General features: G+C 31.4%; 1 protein-coding gene across 2 annotated transcripts in view; it reads left to right on the top strand.

The window, feature by feature from the left end:
- Window positions 1-14,756, top strand: part of LOC143058738 (WW domain-containing adapter protein with coiled-coil-like) — a 35,435-nt gene extending 20,679 nt beyond the window's left edge. Inside the window, exons 8-13 of one of the 2 annotated variants that reach the window (XM_076232189.1) lie at window positions 3,446-3,688; window positions 4,627-4,692; window positions 6,911-7,325; window positions 8,767-8,944; window positions 10,519-10,646; window positions 11,308-14,756. In XM_076232189.1, coding sequence (XP_076088304.1) covers window positions 3,446-3,688; window positions 4,627-4,692; window positions 6,911-7,325; window positions 8,767-8,944; window positions 10,519-10,646; window positions 11,308-11,401 — 1,124 coding nt within the window. In that variant the 3' untranslated portion in view covers window positions 11,402-14,756. Of the gene's footprint in view, window positions 1-3,445; window positions 3,689-4,626; window positions 4,693-6,898; window positions 7,326-8,766; window positions 8,945-10,518; window positions 10,647-11,307 lie in introns of both variants that reach the window. The other variant, XM_076232188.1, reaches the window with a different exon arrangement.
- Window positions 14,757-19,229: the final 4,473 nt, after the last annotated feature.

Here is a 19,229-nt window from a genome sequence, read left to right as displayed (position 1 = left end):
GATTCCCTGCTTTCACCTCTTGTGTAAACAAGACCAGTTTAAATGTGTTTTTATTTTTCAATTCATGGCAGGAAATTTACAAAAGGGCATGTTTTACGTTATACATGTAGCTGCGTCAGTTGAATTTGTAAATACTTAAAGTATTCTAGGAACAACAAAACATATAACATGTATAAGTGAAGTCTTGTTTTTTCTAGACCTCGAAAAAACATGCAAATCTTTTGTTTAGGAATTAATTGACCAAGCTGTATGATCCAGGTGCCACTGAACATAACTGAATTATGTTCACTTCTATTGAAAATTTTTATTCATTAAATTTTAATTCATTAACATTAAGTCATTAACATATCTTTTTGTCATCTCATAATTGATGATCAAGGTATGAATTGGTGAACACAGGAATTATTTTGTTGTGAGTTATGCATCATGTGCATCAAATTAGACTTGATTTTTAACTAATTAAACACTTGCTTTCATTACACATTGTTATCACATGAAGGATGTGTGCTTTTGTAGATTTCATACCATAAAATGAATAGGAAAAAGGAGGTCCCTGTATACTGTTTTTAACATCAGAAAACTGGGGGTACACTGAATACAGGGAATAACCCACTTTTCTTGACTTATCTTACCTGTTGAATTTTGTAAAAATTCAATATAGAAAAATTATATCAAGAAATAAAATAAAATAATTTGCCTACCTACATGACCTACCTACCCATACCCTGATAACCTCAGTAAGGGAGGGGAAACAAAGATATTTTTAATGTTGGCCTTACAATGTAGTTTCTCTCTTATGAGTAACAATAGGATAACTATATTTGGTATGAGCATTCTTCATGCCTATCAGACAATTTTCACTTGACCTCAACTTGTTTCATGGATCAGTGAACAAGGTTTACGTTTTGGTAACTACATGTCCATGTATAAGCAATATGTATTCCATTTAAAGGCAACTAACAGGCTATTAATTGAACTTGGGAATTATTTTTAATTATGGAATTTGCATAATTTCTTGTCCTTGAAATTTAAAAAAAAAATCCATGCTTATTCTGGACTTGAATGTTCTGTGCTGCATACAACACTTTCCTTTACAAAGAAGATAGTACATTTTCAATAGAAAGTACTGTGGTGGGCACAATACTACATGTATCTTATACAAAATACATTGTATGGAAAGTGTTATGAACCGCTCAAACATTATGATTAAAAATAATTCCAAGTTCAAATAAAAGCCTGTTAACTACATGCAGAAATGATCTTTTGCTGGATGAGCCTGTCAGTGTTTACAGTTTATTCAAAATAAGCATAAACTTAAATTAACTGTTGATCTGGACAAAACCTTAGATCATTTTAACTTTAAAGAAGACCAATAAGGTTACTTTAAATTGCTGACCTCTGTCTGACTGTAAAAGTAGTTGGGGGAAATTAATATACAAAGAAAAAGGTATAGTTGATCGTTGTAGGAAAATTGCAGAAAAATTTGTCAAAATATGGAAAATTAATGAAATTAGCATTTGAAGATCAAAGGAAACACCAAAATCACTTCAATAGGTCATTTTAGGTGATTTATCAAATCACTGAAATAGGTGAAAATGAAATCACTTGTTTAAGTAGTACCCCTAATTTGTTATCAGTAAGGTGAAACCTGAAATTTTACAAGAAAAATAGTCTTAACTACTGGGAAAATCTCTTTCAAAAGAGTTAAATCATTATGTAAAGCCTTCATTATAGCATTTGATTGCATAAAGAATCAAAAGGTTATTTTTTTTTAATTTTACTAATAATTAAATACAATCTTAACCTGTTTGTTTTGAAGATTCAGGTAAAAATACAAAATCACAGATTTTCTTCTTAGCTACTTAAATAAGTAGATATAGGAAGATCTGGTATGAGTGCCAATGAGACAACTCTCCATCCAAATAAAAATTTATAAAAGTAAACCATTATAGGTCAATGTTTTAGAGTTTTGACGTTTAAAATTTCAGGGTCCACTGAACATAGAAAATGATTTTTCATTTTTTTATTATAAGCCTTTTAAAGCTTACTGTGCAGTACGGGTTTGCTCATTGTCACATGGTGATGATCATATATTTTTGGATCCCCTTCATGATTTACCTTTTACACAAAGCTTTGGGTAAAAATGGAGTCACTTTCTTCTCAGATTATGATTTAACAAATTAATGAGAACAATGTTTTTGTCACTTTTTGGCAGCCTTATGACATGTATGATGTCTTGATGATCTATACAGAATTCAGCTAACGTTAACAAGATGTGTCGCACAGAGCATCAGGAGAGAAAATCTTGCTCCTTAATTATTAACATTGATATTATCATCAATACTTGGTTCTTTGGTGAACCAGCAAACACGCTGTTCACTCATAATTACTATCAGTGTGTTTCCATCTTATATTTATATAACTATAAATCAATCTGTTTAACATCACCCTGTTCCACAGTGATTTATCTTCAACATGTTTAAGGTGGTACCCAACACTTTCACTAAAATTAATTTGGTTCGTTTAATTTTCATAAAAGTCTTTACTTTGATATGACCCTTAAGATGGTACCCAACATTTTCACTAAAATTAATTTGGCTCGTTTAATTTTCATAAAAGTCTTTACTTTGATATGACCCTTAAGGTGGTACCCAACACTTTCACTAAAATTAATTTGGCTCGTTTAATTTTCATAAAAGTCTTTACTTTGATATGACCCTTAAGGTGGTACCCAACACTTTCACTAAAATTAATTTGGCTCGTTTAATTTTCATAAAAGTCTTTACTTTAATATGACCCTTAAGGTGGTACCCAACACTTTCACTAAAATTAATTTGGCTCGTTTAATTTTCATAAAATTTTGACAATGTATTTACTTTGACCCTTTAACAAAAATATAAAAATTTCAAAAATTTTGAACCAACCGTTTTGTCAGAAAAATTACACTGGTTATATAGCAGTTTGACAAACACCAACTTTGATCATTGAGAAGCTTGATATTCCCTTTACAACACAATGTAATTAAAACGTTTAGCCGACTTTACAGAGTTATCTCCCTGTAGTGTTAGGTACCACCTTAAACAAAAAAATAAAAATTTCAAAAATTTTGAACCAACCGTTTTGTCAGAAAAATTACACTGGTTATATAGCAGTTTGACAAACACCAGTTTTGATCATTGAGAAGCTTAATATTCCAATTACAACACAACATAATCAAAACGTTTAGCTGACTTTACAGAGTTATCTCCCTGTAGTGTTAGGTACCACTTTTATGCATTAACAAGCGTTCACCCTGTTTCACAGTGATTCACTTAACATGCATAACATCATCAGATGTGTATTTTAAGTAACAATATTGTCTTTAAATTTATAACCTAATATGTTACATGTGTTAGATACATTAAGTATATCAATTAGCAATTTACCTATACATTTTTTATTTCAGAGCATCATGAGGATATGGACATATCACCCAGTAGTACACCTACTAGTTCTCGGCAGTCTAGTTGTGCTGGTACCCCACAGCTAGGACCAGTATCCACGCCAGCCTCCGTCACCACTCCTGGATCACTTAACCTGTCCTCAAGGATACCAAGTACTAGTACGACAGGCCCTTTAATATCAGCTCTGCCACAATTAATTACACAACTCAGTGGTGTCCAAAACAATCAGGACTTAACAAATAAAGGTAGATACATTATAAATTTACATCAGTGCTTCCTGAAAACAATTGAGGAGCATATGTGCGTAGTTATATCTTTCTTCTTAATTGTTACATGTGAATTACTTGCTTGCTTCATTGAAAGTGAACTCACAGAATTTCAAGCCTTTCATTTATTTTCAAAGATATTCTATAAAACTACTGAATTAATTTCAACAAAATTTGGGGCAAAGTACCTTTAGTATAGGGTATAATGTACATGAAGTGCATTAAGTTTTACCTTTGTCTGTCTATATATCCGTACGTCTATCCATTCCCAAAGTTGGTTTCCGTTCTCTAACTTAAGTTTGCCTCTATCAAATGTTATGAAACTTATAAAAAATTATTATTACCACAAAACACAAATCAAGTTTGAATTTCAGTGGTGTCACTTTAACCATTCTATATCTTTATATGCCCCTTTTCAAATGGAAAATTGCTATTTACATTCTCTAACTTTAGTTTGCCTCATGCATCCAAATGTTATTAAACTTATACACAATACTTAATTACCATATAACTGAGATCAAGTTCAAATTAGGGTAACATCAGATTCACTTTTACCGTTCTTCAGTTATGTCCCTTTATAACTTGATATGATATGATATGCAAGCAAAGGCATCATATTTGTCCCATTCCCCATTTTTTTTTTTTTTTTTAGAAAACAAGCATTGCCATCATGGTTTAAAATAGTACATATGCAATGCATTACTGTCCTATATCTTGAAAACCATAATAGATTGTTAAAGCTGACAGGTAAACAAACAAAAAATAGCCTAGAACACCCACCTTCTATTTTCACTAAATTTCTTGTTGCGTTGTATCTATAGATTATATAAGGGAGACAAGCTCTTTGGAGCCTTTTGTTATTTATAATTATCTACAGAAGATAGTTAGACTTAAACACATATATTTATTATCCACAGCATTGCAGACATTACATCAGTTGCAGGAGGTGATAAAAAGACAAATTGCACAACAACAGACTCCAGGTTAGTGGCTATTCATAAATACTGTAATCAATCACTGACCATACCTCATGGGGGATCAAGGTTGCTAGAAACTTCCCTTGTCATAATCAATCTTTAATACATGGTCAGGGTTTAAGCTAGGATTTTGAGGGCTTAAGTCACTTTTGGGCGCTATAAAAATCAAATCTTTTTTTTTGTGTAACAGCAAGGGACCAAGGATTTATATTACTAGCTTCATCTTTGACTTTGTCAGATTTTAAAGGACTTGGGCATGATTGGCAGTCAGTATTGTATGATGTGACTGTATTGGCCCTTATTATGAAAGATTCTGACATGGGATGTGCAAACTTAGTTCACAATTTCTCTTCAGTTTGTTCCAGAGGACATTCCTGATCAACAAAAGTTGGATTCATTTTTTTTAAACAAGGAATCACAGCAGAAATTAACTTGCATTGATTATATCACTGCATAATCCGTATCCTTATAAAACTTCTAAATCTATGTTTGGTTATCATTTCTATTAAGTTGGAACTGTATAAAATCCTTTTTGGAACCAGTATAACGACTGAAAGGAGGTTGTAAACAAATTAAAAATAGATCACGTTTACTACTTTCGGTTTCAAATTGAATTGAAAACGTGAAGTGACACGTGGATGATAAATTCAAAACGAGTGCGGATTCATCAGGAAATTATCATTTTTGTGGTTCAATTTCTTTTAGTAAGAGATATATATTTATACCCCCGCTTTAAAAAAGGGGGGGTATACGGTTTTACCTCTGTCTGTCCGTCCGTCAGTCCGTCCATCCGTCCGTCAGTCAGTCCGTCCCATGAAACTTTCGTCGCATTTTTCTCAGGAACTACAATACAAGGATTTCTGAAATTTGGTTTCAGGGTTTATCTAAGTCAGCTATACCGTGTGATGCGTTTTCAGATTGATCACTTGACAACTTCCTGTTTACCGAACACTTGTATGATTTTACACATGATAGCCAAGTTGAAAATTTTCGTCACATTTTTCTCAGGAACTACAATACAAGGATTTCTGAAATTTGGTTTCAGGATTTATATAAGTCAGCTATACCCTGTGATGCGTTTTCAGATTCATCACTCGACAACTTCCTGTTTACCGAACACTTGCATATTTTTACACCATTAATATTATCCACTTGCGGCGGGGGTATCATCAGTAAGCAGTAGCTCGCAGTTTCACTTGTTGTCTCTCATTTAATTGATTCTAAAGGATTTCGTATTTTACATTATTAATCAAGGTCTATAAATAGTCATAAATACTTTCACGCATGCGTAGCACACAGTACAGGAAGCACCTGTTTAACTCGTGAAGACTCCGGTGACTTTTTAAACATTTTGAATAAAGTTTTTGATGGCATTTATATCAATTATGACGAAAATGCATTTGAGTGACGAATCGACGACAAACGAACTTCAAATTGTGATCATTTGAGAAATATTGAAATTCAAATGCGAACTGTCCGGGGTTAACAATTTCGATCAAATGACGAAAACTATTGTATAATCCTGGTTGTTGAAATGCCAACTGACTGATTCTCCTGGGGAAATAATTATGATGGTCAATTATGAGGTTTATTAATAATTAACGGATTAGTGACCCATCTGATGGCAATAATTGGATTAGTTGTAATCACAACTTATAACACCTGTTGAAAGTGTTAATTACGTGAGGGTCATAAACTTGTCAAAAACATAAAGACAGGTAGATTTATAGTATTTTAATGTGAAAATATTTTTACACTTTCAAAATTTAAGTGACGAAATTGATTTGAAATACTTTCGTCAATGCGAAAACCCCTTCTTAAATTACGAAAGTGACGAGGGCTAGCAAAATCACTGCATGGTTCTTATTCAACATTTACAACAAAAACTAAACGTTCCCCTACAAAACAGTAAAAATTATACACGTTCTGTATGACTTGTTCTTCTGAGACTTAGTCATACATGTGATTGATGCGTTTCAGAAAGCTGTTTTCACTTTTCTGGTGGATAGCAGGTATTTCATTTATTTCTAAATGTGTCTAGTAAGAAACTGTTTAATAATGACTATTATTATTTTAACATAAAAGTTTGTGGAATTTAGACATTTGATCTTCAATATAGATTTATAGCTTTATACATATTATAACTTAAAAAGTTTGTTTTTTTTGTATACAGAATTCCTGTTAATAATAAATGATGAATAATACATTTCAGACTTTGTTTTAGGTCCTGATGGTCACACCCCGGTTACTTCACAACAGCAACCACATCCAGCCACGAGGAGTGCTCCAATTCAAATCCCAATCACATCTAGCCACCAGCACTCAATGAATAGAACACATCCCCAACAGACAATATCCAATCCTCACCTTCAAATGACGTCACATGTGCCAGTCCAAAACCAGGGATCAATTTATGGCCGAGTGATGTCACAGCAACCAACACCTCCTATGAATGGAAGGATGCATGTCCAACAGCATTCCCCTAATATGAGAATGGTAACGCATCCATCACCACACTTAGATATGTTGCAAGAGATATCTATGGATGGTAATCACATGACATCACATCATTTTTCTGTGAAAGGAGATGACAGGCAAGGAGGAGAAAGTCCAGCATCAGATACAAGCAGAACATCATGGTAAATTTATGTAGTATAGTCAAAATAAAGAAAATTATACACAAATTTCTTTGGTAGAGATTATTCAAGAAACATTTTTCAGTCATGCACACTGAAAACAACTTATTTTTCTTACATAAAGAAACTTATATACAAAATGAAACATACTTTTTAGGTTTTATTGCATTTTACATTTTTGTCAAGCCTTCGACTTTAGTCGAAAAAGCGAGACTAAGCGATCCTACATTCCGTCATCGTCGGCGGCGGCGTCCACAAATATTCACTCTGTGGTTAAAGTTTTTGAAATTTTAATAACTTTCTTAAACCATACTGGATTTCTACCAAACTTGGACAGAAGCTTGTTTATGATCATTAGATAGTATCCAGAAGTAAATTTTGTGAAAATAAAATTCCATTTTTTCCGTATTTTACTTATAAATGGACTTAGTTTTTCTGCGGGAAAACATTACATTCACTCTGTGGTTAAAGCTTTTAAAATTTTAATAACTTTCTTAAACTATCCTGGATTTCTACCAAACTTGGACAGAAGCTTGTTTATGATCATTAGATAGTATCCAGAAGTAAATTTTGTAAAACGATAAATCCATTTTTTCCGTATTCTACTTTAAATGGACTTAGATTTTCTGCCAGCACACATTCGCTCTGTGGTTAAATTTTTAAAAAATTTGATAACTTTCTTATACTATTTTTGATTTGTACCAAACTTGGACAGAAGCTTGTTACTGATCAAAAGCTAGTATCTAGAAGGAAATTTTGTTAATATTTTGTACCTGTGTATCTGTATTTTACTTATAAATGGACTTAGTTTTTCTTCCAGTTAACATTACATCCAGTCTGCAGTTAAAGTTTTTAAAACATTTATTAGATTCATTAACTATCCTGGATTTTTACCAAACTTGGACAGAAGCTTCTTACAATCAAAAGATAGTATCAAGCGTAAATTTTTATTGATTTTTTCCCTCAATTTTGTTGAGCCTGCAATTTACTGCAAAAGTAGGCGAGACACTGGGTTCCGCAGAACCCTTACAAATTTTTAAATCTACTGAAATTCTTCAATTGCATAATGAAAGAATTTTAGCAGATAGAACCTTAACATATGAAAAATTTATTAAAATGTGATAGAAATCAGCTGAGGCTCACAACCTATGTATACTTTAAATGGCTGGGTAAACTAATGAAAAAGGAGTGAAAGAAAAGCAAACTCTAGTTTAACAATAATTTGTACCTGAATAAAAAGTTGTATTGTAGACCCTACAGAAAAACATATTCTAAGACAATAATTACTTCCATCTTAGAGCTTGTAAAAAGTAGATTTGGAATGGCTTTACCTCCCTGCATTTTTCCAAGCTTCTTATACAATGTCAAATTGATTCTTTCTATTAAGGCAAACATTTTCATAAATAATTGGTGTTTGTAAATAAGTTTAACTTTTGTATTTCAGCATGAGTCCAAATAGTACAACAAGTTCTCAGAATGCATGTGTAGAGGCAGGTCCACTAACAAACATGGGTGTTACTAAAGATCCAGCAGCTGATATGATGAACTCTTTAAAACAATATTACAATGAAAATTTAGTTAGCCATGTGTCTGGCTGGCAGGCTGAACATGCAGAAAGACAGGTAGGTAGATTTTTAATGCTTCATGTGGATGGCAGATGCAGTCCAACAGGAGTCTACTTTTAAGTGTCGGACATAAATAATCAGATACTACAGTCGAAGTAATTTCTCGGTCCCGGCATAATTCCGGTTTGATCAATGCATTTTAACCTCTGATGAGTCGAACTCGTATGATTCGAATACTCTGTTAAGTCGAGCTAATTCTTAAGTCCCATCGATGTAAAATTGATGTAAATTGACTGCGATGTCTAGAAGTTCAAAATTAAAAAAAAAATTGAAAGAAATAAAAACTTTAAAAATAAAATTCATAACTTATGTTTTCCTTGTTTAACCTATTCATTTCCATAAGTGATTAAAGCTGTGTAAACATACTTGTTTGTAAAACAGTTAAAATGACATGTTTATGATGACAGCTAATCAACACCTTTGTTGATCGTCCAAGCGGAACTTGAATGTGCTGAACCTATTTCACTTGGTATAAAAACGAAATGAATTTTAATGACCCAAGCTGAGATTAAATTAACCAAGAATAAGAACAATAATTAAATGGATTAAAATATTTTATTAATTATCATGAGTCGGTCTTTTTAATCTATGAACACTGTTCACATTCTTTCAAGATTAGTTATGAAAATATTTTCGCGAGTGATTCCATAATTTATAGTGATTGACCTTTGTAAATATTTGTGTATTGATTTTATTTGTGAATGTTGTGGGTTGAATCTTAAAAATACAGAACATAAATACACAATCATATATTATCATATCGAAAAAAGCACAATGGTCAATAAACATGCATCTAGTTTACAGAAATCACATATTGGTATTTCATACATTTAAAATATATGACGTCACACTCGACCTGGGTTGAGTCTAACCTCGATGAGTCGAATACTTTTGTCTGGTCCCTTCGACTACATTTTCGTCTGGTCCCTTCGACTACTTTCGTCTGGTCCCTTCGATTCAACACAACAAGGTTCGACTGTACTTACATTTCTTATAGTTTAAGTATTCTCGATTATTTAATTAATTGATATAGATCTAGTGTGTTTCTAATAATTTCCCAAATATTTTTTATATTTCACCATCACCAGGATTAATGCACAAGGCAATGCCTTTGTTACCCTCTCAACTAATGTATTTCCCAAAACATGTATTCCTTTTTATACCCTCCACAAAGAAATTTGAACATTTTTGTGATGTGGTTGCTTTTGCTTACATCTAAAAGAAAGAGAATAATGGAATTGGATTTCAAATTTTTTAATCATTACATTAACATTTGGGTGTAATAAGACAAATATATTGTGTTCCGAAGGGGATGTTTGGGAGACTTCAGAAGTATTTTGCTTGACATGGCTGCTCAGGAAATTTGACCCTCTTTTGACTGATATGATTACCAATACCCATGATACCCTTCCTGGACATGGCATACATCAATACTATTTTAAGATTTGAACATAAGTAATGTAATTCTATTTTTTTTTTTTTTTACTTACTGATTTATTGTTTATATCTATTGCTGTAAGCATGAAAATGAGTATATAGATATAATGTAAAAAATGTGAATTCTTTTTCAGGCAAATAGATATTGGGAAGAAGGTTTAAAGATTGGTAGTTTTCATTGCAGTCAAGTTAGTGTTAATTTAAAGAGAGCTCGATCATTAGTGAGGCTGGCTGAAATACAATCTACACTTCATGAACAAAGGTAAGAACAAGGTCAATTTATGGCACAAAAACTATTACACACCAAATCTTGCAAGTGTGTTTTATTGACATATAAGGCTTAAGCAATTCAAAGAACATCAGAAAAGGCCAATGAACATGATGAAAATGAAACAGTTTAATTCAGCTGACAAAAAGGCATTTCAGCTACTTTTGCCTTACAAATCCTGAAGGTAGCTGGATAACCAATATATTGTACATAGATGTTTTATGATCTTAAATACCTCATAAGTTACATTTTCTTGAGATCTGTCTCCTTCACAGTTTTCAGGAATAACATGGCTAACTATATTTATTATATTGATTCATTACACAGTGATACAATGTTTAAAACCATCATAATCAGTAAAACAAGGGCTTTGGTTACTCAATAAAATACAACAACTCAGCGACATTTAATTATATAAGTTCAATTATCATGATTATGGAACAGTCCAAAGCCATGAAAGCATTTTAGAAAAAAGTCTACAGAAATGAAAAAGAAGTTTGGTAGATAAGCATTGGATAATATCCTAGTAGAAAGTACACATACTTTTCTTCCCAGGTATCAGAGAAGGGATTTAACCATTTTAATATGTCTGTATTGACTGCAATAGGTTTTATTTTGAAATGCATATTATGTAATAACTGATGTCTTGTTTTAGGATCCTGTTTTTAAATCAACAAGTTCATCAGTTAGAAGGCATGAAGCCGCCATCATTTTCCTCATCACAGCCATTCACGTCATCATCACAGTAACAGGTTATATAGTGTGTATAAATGTGTCCAGTGTAAATGGTCAGATATAAAGGAAATCACAGACTCAACTTCTATCATTTGGTATTTAATATCAGACATTTGTTTTCTGTAAGATGTTGTTCTATCTCATCAATGGTGAGGTATTATTTTTTTCTCAGTTAACATGAAATTTGACTTGTTATAATGAATGAGTATAATATATCATTGAAGTTTTTAAATGGTATTGAGTGAAATATATATTAATTTGGCTTATGTTATTTTAATTCTTAAAGTTATACCTGTTACATCTAACCTGTATTTTTGGAGACAACCCCCAAAATTTGGAAAAAATCTTATTTTCTTTTTCTGTTGTTGTATGCATTTTTATGTTGGTTGCATAATAATTTGAAATATAAAATGTGTAATATTGATTCTAAACTTTTAAAAAAATGTTGAGAGCAAACAATTCATAAAAGTTTTTTTTAAGTGGCAGCTTTTCCTGGTTTTACTTTCAGTTTAGAATTTTTAGAAGTAAAAAAGATATATTTATTACATTTGTTTGTTTGCATGATTAGGGAACTGTCTCAAAGTCTTCATTTATTCTTATCTTATTGGTAGAAAAACTCTTGAGCATAAAAATGTGGAAAAGTGGGAGTTAGTCTACTAAAATTAATGCTCTTATTTGAAGTCCATTGTAAAAACACTACTTAAGTAACATTTTGATTTCAATGACAGAAATGCAATGATGCTATCTTCTTTGATAAGTTTATTTTCATTAGAAGAAGTCACAATATCCCTTACATGTATTGAAATCACATAATGTTTGCATATTCTTGGCTTTTAATAATAATTTTCATAATCCCTGAAGATTGTATCAACCCTGACAGTTAGCAATGTGCTGTCTTTTGTAGAGTTACATATTTTTTATTTATTGACGTCTAACAATGTTATCTAGCTAGAAAGATTGTATTCTGCCATATTATTTATATTATATCACTATAAGATTTTTTTCTTCATTTAATGAAAGCATAGGGAATCCTATTTTTTTTTTAAACATTATATGCACTGGGGGTAAATCAAGATAGAATTATATCAGATTTGGAACATTAAATGTCAGTTTTATAGATATTTTCTAGACCAAGGCCTTATGAAGTAGTTCAAACTCTTTTTCTTCTTCTTCTTATCAGTGTTAAGTTTATTTTGATACATTTTATTGAGTATTACAGCTTGTTAAAGTTATCAACTTCCAAAGCAAATAATATTTCTAGCAGAAAGATATCTTGAGCAAATCTAGAAAATTGGAGATGGATGATAAATGCCTGTATCAACCTCAAAAGTAAACAAATGTATACTATCGTACTAATACTAATATAAAATAGGTGAATTTGTATTAGATAAAAATCTGAATAATAAATACAGTAAAAAAGCACTTCTATACAGTTTTAGTTTATTGTATTGGATATAAAGAAAAACAATGTATTTTTCTGATGAATTATAAAGTCCAATAAAGGTGAGTGTAGATTGACATTTTGTTTCCCACAGTACTAATATTTGTATTATCTCTGTCTGATGGTATTTAATGTATGAATGGAATGAAAGTTAATTATATATGGATACTTTGTATTCTATGTTTGTATATTATGGTCTGTATGGAATGTATGATAACTTGTACAGTTTATAGTTCTTAGCTTTGTCATTTTAGATAGGATTGGATTGGGAGCATTTCATTTTGTGATTTTTATAGGTCATTATTTAGAACTTTCTATATAAATTGGCAAAAATTGCTTCTTAAATTAAAAAAAAAAGAAAATTTGGAAGGAGATGAACTTTTGTTTCACTACTGTTATGCTATATATATATGGGATTTATTGGAAAAAGATTTTAACAATTTACCATCAGTTGTGGATGTTACTATATCTCATATTCCTTTTTTCTTAGCTTTCACAAATTTTACTTCTCTGTTTTATTTTTTCTATAAAAATCTACCTAGCAGAAGTAGCCATGTAAAAACTAAATTCAGTAGCAAACCAAAATTAATCTATGTTCAAAATGATAATGAAGAATGCTTTATTTGATTCAGAATGTAAAGGATGTATTAATGCTGATGTCTTGTCCTGATTAATTAATAAAATAACTTAAGCTTAATAACAGCTTCAATCATAATTAATATTATTGAACTTGCTTCCATAAAAACTTAGTTTCTTGAAATATTAATGGCACTAGGGAAAATGAGTTCCATTTGCCTAATAAGTATTACTGGTTATTTCCCTTAGAACATAATAGCTTTGAAATATATCTGATCTTCAACTATTTTACCTAATAACAATAAAATAACTTATATTTGATGTGTTTTCTAGACTTGATTGTAAGGATTTGGCTTTTTCAACTATATTCAAGATCAATATGGGCTGATTATTTTTCATTGAAAGAATTGACAGCAAACTGAAAAAGTAGTCAAAGCCTTGTTATATAATGGCATTTTATTTTCAAAACTTTCATTGAGAATATATTCAATAACTTTTTAGGAGAGTGAAGTGTAAAAGCAATAAATATTTTGAAAAAAAGAAACAAAATATTCTATGCTCTGTGCAAGATACTTCATCATTATTCTATGGAAGAGTTAGAACTACTAGCTAAAACACAACTCAGATAAAATAATGTATAAGGTACACTTAAGGTTTCTTTTTTACTAAATTTATTCTTAATTTCTTGATTTTATTGATTTAATGATATGAATGACCTTCACCTATGAAAGCTTCCATCTAATTATCTTTAAACCTGAGGTATTTTATAAAGTCTTTGTTATGAATCCATCACCACATTGTGACGGTGGATATCACAAACTTTATTTTTATCAAATGTGTACAACCTGCATTTTTGGAAGTTGAAACTAGCATAAATGTTTTTTCTGCAACTATTACATATTTTTTAACTGACTTGAACCGAACACTGAATATGGGAAAGTGAAAAAAATGTACAATTACCCAAGGAAAACATATAAATAATAATATTTAACAGATTGAAGAGATACTTTCTCATGCCAGTCTGGAATTAAGAATTACTTGTAAACAATCTTGAAACACGTTTTTAAAATGTTTTGCTACTAAATGCTGACATTTACAATGATGTAGGTTGTACACACCAGATACTTACCTTCTGTTTTAAGATAATATTATTTTTATACATGTATATCTGTAAATATCTTAAGTTAAGAATCACTCAAGAGAGTTTCCTATGAAGATATTCATGGTGATAACTCTCAACTATTAGTGCTTTTGTTTCACATTATGTTGTATATAAAATTTTACACTATATGAATATTTTGTCTTAGAATGTGTACAAGAAAATCTATGAAGAATAAAGGTGATTAAATGTTGATGTTTTCTTTTTTGGTTTAAAGCAGGTCTTGTTCTGTTAAAACCGAATGGAGATGCTTTGTAAATGAACACCCTGTTTGCTCTTGTTCCTAAATTTGAAGAGAAACAGAATATAACAATTTCAAGTCTTTGGTTTGACCGTCCTCAGCATGTTGTATCAAGATATACTCTGTTCATGTTGTTCATAAGATTAAAGTTGTTTTTCCTGTACACTAGTCATTTTGTGGGACCTTTATAGCTTGGTGTTCATTGTGAGCCAAGGCTCTGTGTTGAAAGGTGTACTTTGACCTATAATTGTTTACTTTTTTATCATAGCCAGGGGTGGAAATTGGCGCTGGTCTGGAGTTACAAGACCAGTAGAATTTGCGTCAGAGCAGTAGATTTTGTCAGCTGGTGGTCCGGTGAACCAGTAGAAATTTGTCGGTAAAAATCAACGATTGCATTGCAATCTCAGTTTGATTATCCCCCAAAAAAAATTAACTGTGAAATCAATTACACGGTACTTGGGGTACAATGTATTACAATTGATCAAGTTAATAAATATATCTGGTGAGCGTCCTTCACAACACAGACATACATGTGGAAGTTTTGTAATTATTTAAACCACTGGACAAATTTTTAAAAAAAATAAGTGACATTCAAAAGGAAGATCTAAACGTTTATGAAACATTAATATGAATTAAAGATCACAAAATGTTAAATTGTTGTTTCTCACTGAATATATAGCATCATTTGATCTGGTCCCGGCTACCGAAATGTGGAAATTTTTTGGACAGTGCTCCTGACAACCATGTCCGGCACCCTATGGTTGTCGTGAGGATTGTGATGATATGGAAGACAATGTTGACATTTTTCTTGTCCTTGATCCTGATTATGATAAAGAAAATCGTTGAGATTATCAAAGTCTTCAAAATCAGGATCAAGACTCTCTTTTTCTTGTCTTAACTTATGTAAAAGAAAGCATGAAAATAACAGTAAAAAAAGTACACAAAAAAAGTTAAATTTGCCCCCTGATCATAGCATTCTAAACAGCATTTCACTTAACATTTCAAAGTGGGGCAAGCATCAGAGAATGGCCGCTAATTTTAGTTCAAATTAAAAGTGACATGCAATAAATTATAATACTTTTTATACGACTGCAAAAAAATTTTGGGATCGTATAATGGTATGATGACGTTGTCTACATCGTCAGAAGACACATTGGTTGGTGAACAATAACTTTAGTTTACATGAATGGATCTCTCTGAAATTTAAGAAGAAGGTTCAATACCACAAAAGGAAGGTTAGAATTGATTTTGGGGATGATGGTGTCAACTGTTTAGGAATTACAAACCCAAAACAAGCACTTTACTGCTTTGAGGATAATAACTTGTATATAAGTGTTTCAATTGCTCTGAAATTGTACCACAATGTTTAATACCACAAGTAGAAGGTTTGGATTCATTTTGGGGGTTATGGTGCCAACAGCTTAGGAATTTTAAAGGGCCAAAAACAAGCATTTTTGTAGTTTCTGCACAATAACTTGCATGTAAGAGTATGGATCTCTCTGACATTGTACCACAAGGTCCCATATCACAAAAGGAAGGCTAGGATTGAGTTTGGGGGTTATTGCCCCATTCATGCAGGAATTAGGTGCCAAAAACAAGCATATTTGAATGGTTTTACACTAATAATTTTGGGGCCCTTTATAGCTTGTTGTTCCATGTGAGCCAAAGCTGTGTTGGATAGAGAGTTGTCTCAGTGGCACTCACACCACATCTCCCTATATCTATATATCTAGTTTCCAGATAATAACTTGTGTTTAAGTGTATGGATCTCTCTGAAATTTTACTACAAGATTCAATACTACAAAGGAAAGGCAAGGATCGCGTGACGGGGTAATTGCTCTAAGGGGTGGTTCAAAAAGTGTTTGGAGGTCCAATTTTTTATTAGGGATTCAATTTTTTTTTCAAAATTTTTCAAATTTCAAATTTTTTCAAAGTTTCAAGAAGAAATCTTTAATTGCACAGTATTGCACAATAGATTTGTAAGATCTTGACATTTGTTTTGTGTAAGAAACCTATATTATGTCAAAAATTTTGATAATCCAAATTCAGACAGTATCAAACTTGAATATTGTGTCCAAATTTGGCCTGACTGTTCAGGGTTCAACCTCTGGGGTAGTATCAGGCTGCGCTCAGCAAAGCATTTTATTAAAGTTTTAATTCTATATTTTTGAAAACTTAAAATAGATATGTCTACCTCCACTGACATTATTCTTTCTTTGTTGCTGTTAACATCTCAAGATATGCAAAAATGGGTAGAAAATGGCAGTTCCCAAATCTTTTTCTGCATTTTAAACTATAAACATATCTACAGCCCACGATCATATTTATACCTGACATTCCTTGAGTATAAATGTTGATGCAGTTCAAATATCTAAGGGCTTATCATTACTTTTGAGATACACAAAATACAGTGCCATGATATTCTATGAATCCTTTCCATGAACATTTCCAGAATTTTATCAATGAAATTTTATACCTAGATATAAGTTACAAAATAATATTATACTTGTGAAGAAAATTACATAGCTTGTGCAAGGTGCGGGAACCTTAAACCCCATTCTAAAAATATTAATCATGTCATTGTGAAAGTAATCTTTAAAATCAAAGTTATCTTCCTTTGTCCATAATTGTAGTTGAATCTACTACAACCAATGCTTTGTACAATGCAATGTTAAATTTTACTTTTCCCTTACCACTGATAAATTAAAGCAATCTTTACCATTCAGTGCTTACAAGCACTTTGATTTTTGTTATTTGGAGAATTTGATGACAGATCTTTGATAGTTTTTCTTACAAATTTATGAGGACTTAACTAGCATGGTAACAAAAGGCTCAATATACTGATAAACTACAACATGGCCTTTATAAGTAAGAAGATGTGGTTTGATTGTCAACTTCCATGGAAATTGTTTAGCCATGTACCATCAGTCATGGTTCATTGACTTTGAATATTTGCTAAACTGACATGTTAAAGTTTTGCTATTTTTTATTTCAACATTTGCACTATATAAATTACAAAAAAGCGAGACATATCTCTGTGATAACAGTTTATTATTGTTTAAGTTTAAATCTGTTTTTCTTAAGCTATAAGCAATACTATTAAGTTAACTTTATGACTGTAAGATGTATATATCTGTCTGGCATTGTCATCTGACCTTGATCTCATGTTTATGGTTAATCTTAAGTTTTCATGGTAAAAGTTTTATCTTGGACACTAGACATAATATGGCAACCACATAGATCGACTGTAAGGTATACATGTCTCTCTGGCAAATTTCATCTGACCATGACATAATTTTCATTTTTGTCGAGCCTTCAACTTTTGTCGAAAAAGCGAGACATAGCAATCCTACATTCCGTCGGCGGCGGCATCCACAAATATTCACTCTGTGGTTAAAGTTTTTGAAATTTAAATAACTTTCTTAAACTAATCTGGTTTTTTACCAAACTTGGAGAGAAGCTTGTTTATGATCATAAGATAGTATCCAGAAGTAAATTTTGTAAAAAAACTCATTTTTATCCGAATCTTACTTATTTTAAAATGGATTTAGTTTTTCTGTCAGGAAACATTACATTCACTCAGTGGTTAAAATTTTTAACATTTTAATAACTTTCTAAAACTATCCTGGATTTCTACAAAACTTGTACAGAAGATTGTTTATGATCAAATGCTAGTATCAAGAATGCAAATTTTGTTAAAGTTTTGTACTTGTTTTTTCATATAAATGGACTTAGGTTTTCTTCCAGTTAACATTACATACAGTCTGCAGTTAAAGTTTTAAAAAAAAATATTAGATTCATTAACTATCCTGGATTTTTACCTGTATCATGTTAAGTTTATGTAATAGTACTTGTAGTAAATCTTTCTTTCTAGGACTATCAACCCCCAGCTTTGTTTTATGATCAATGCTTTTGAATGGGGACATATGGGTTGAACCCTGCCCCTTCCCTGTTTTTCTTAATTGGTTTAACCCGTCTCTGAGAGGACTTCCATGTTATAGTACGAAGTCAGTAAGTTCATTTAAAATTAGTTTATTTGTTGAAGAGAATATGTTTTAAAATGAATAACGACAGTTAACAATCGTCGACGACATGCAGATGATATCAATTGATTGAAAGAGTAAATCATGACCCCAATGATCCAGATTCATTTAACTGAAAATTCTACCATTCGTAAAGCAATCTTAAATCTCGTAAGTGTTCTTATGAAATTAATTTTATGGCAGTGGCTATTTTGCCGTCTCTGGCAAAATAGCCTATGTGGCGCTATTAAATTGATGAAAACCTGATACAACTTTAATTATAATCTATAGTCTATGGTGCAATAAAATAATATAAGATTAATAAAAAAATATTGTACACACAATGCATAGAAATCTAGCTATTGACAGCATTTATTCTATGAATATTGAATACTGAATGTAT

The sequence above is a fragment of the Mytilus galloprovincialis genome, chromosome 14 (genome assembly GCF_965363235.1).
Source record: "Mytilus galloprovincialis chromosome 14, xbMytGall1.hap1.1, whole genome shotgun sequence".
Lineage (NCBI taxonomy): Eukaryota > Metazoa > Mollusca > Bivalvia > Mytilida > Mytilidae > Mytilus > Mytilus galloprovincialis.
Note: the sequence above shows the minus strand (reverse complement) of the source record. Positions and strands in the feature narration are given on the sequence as shown.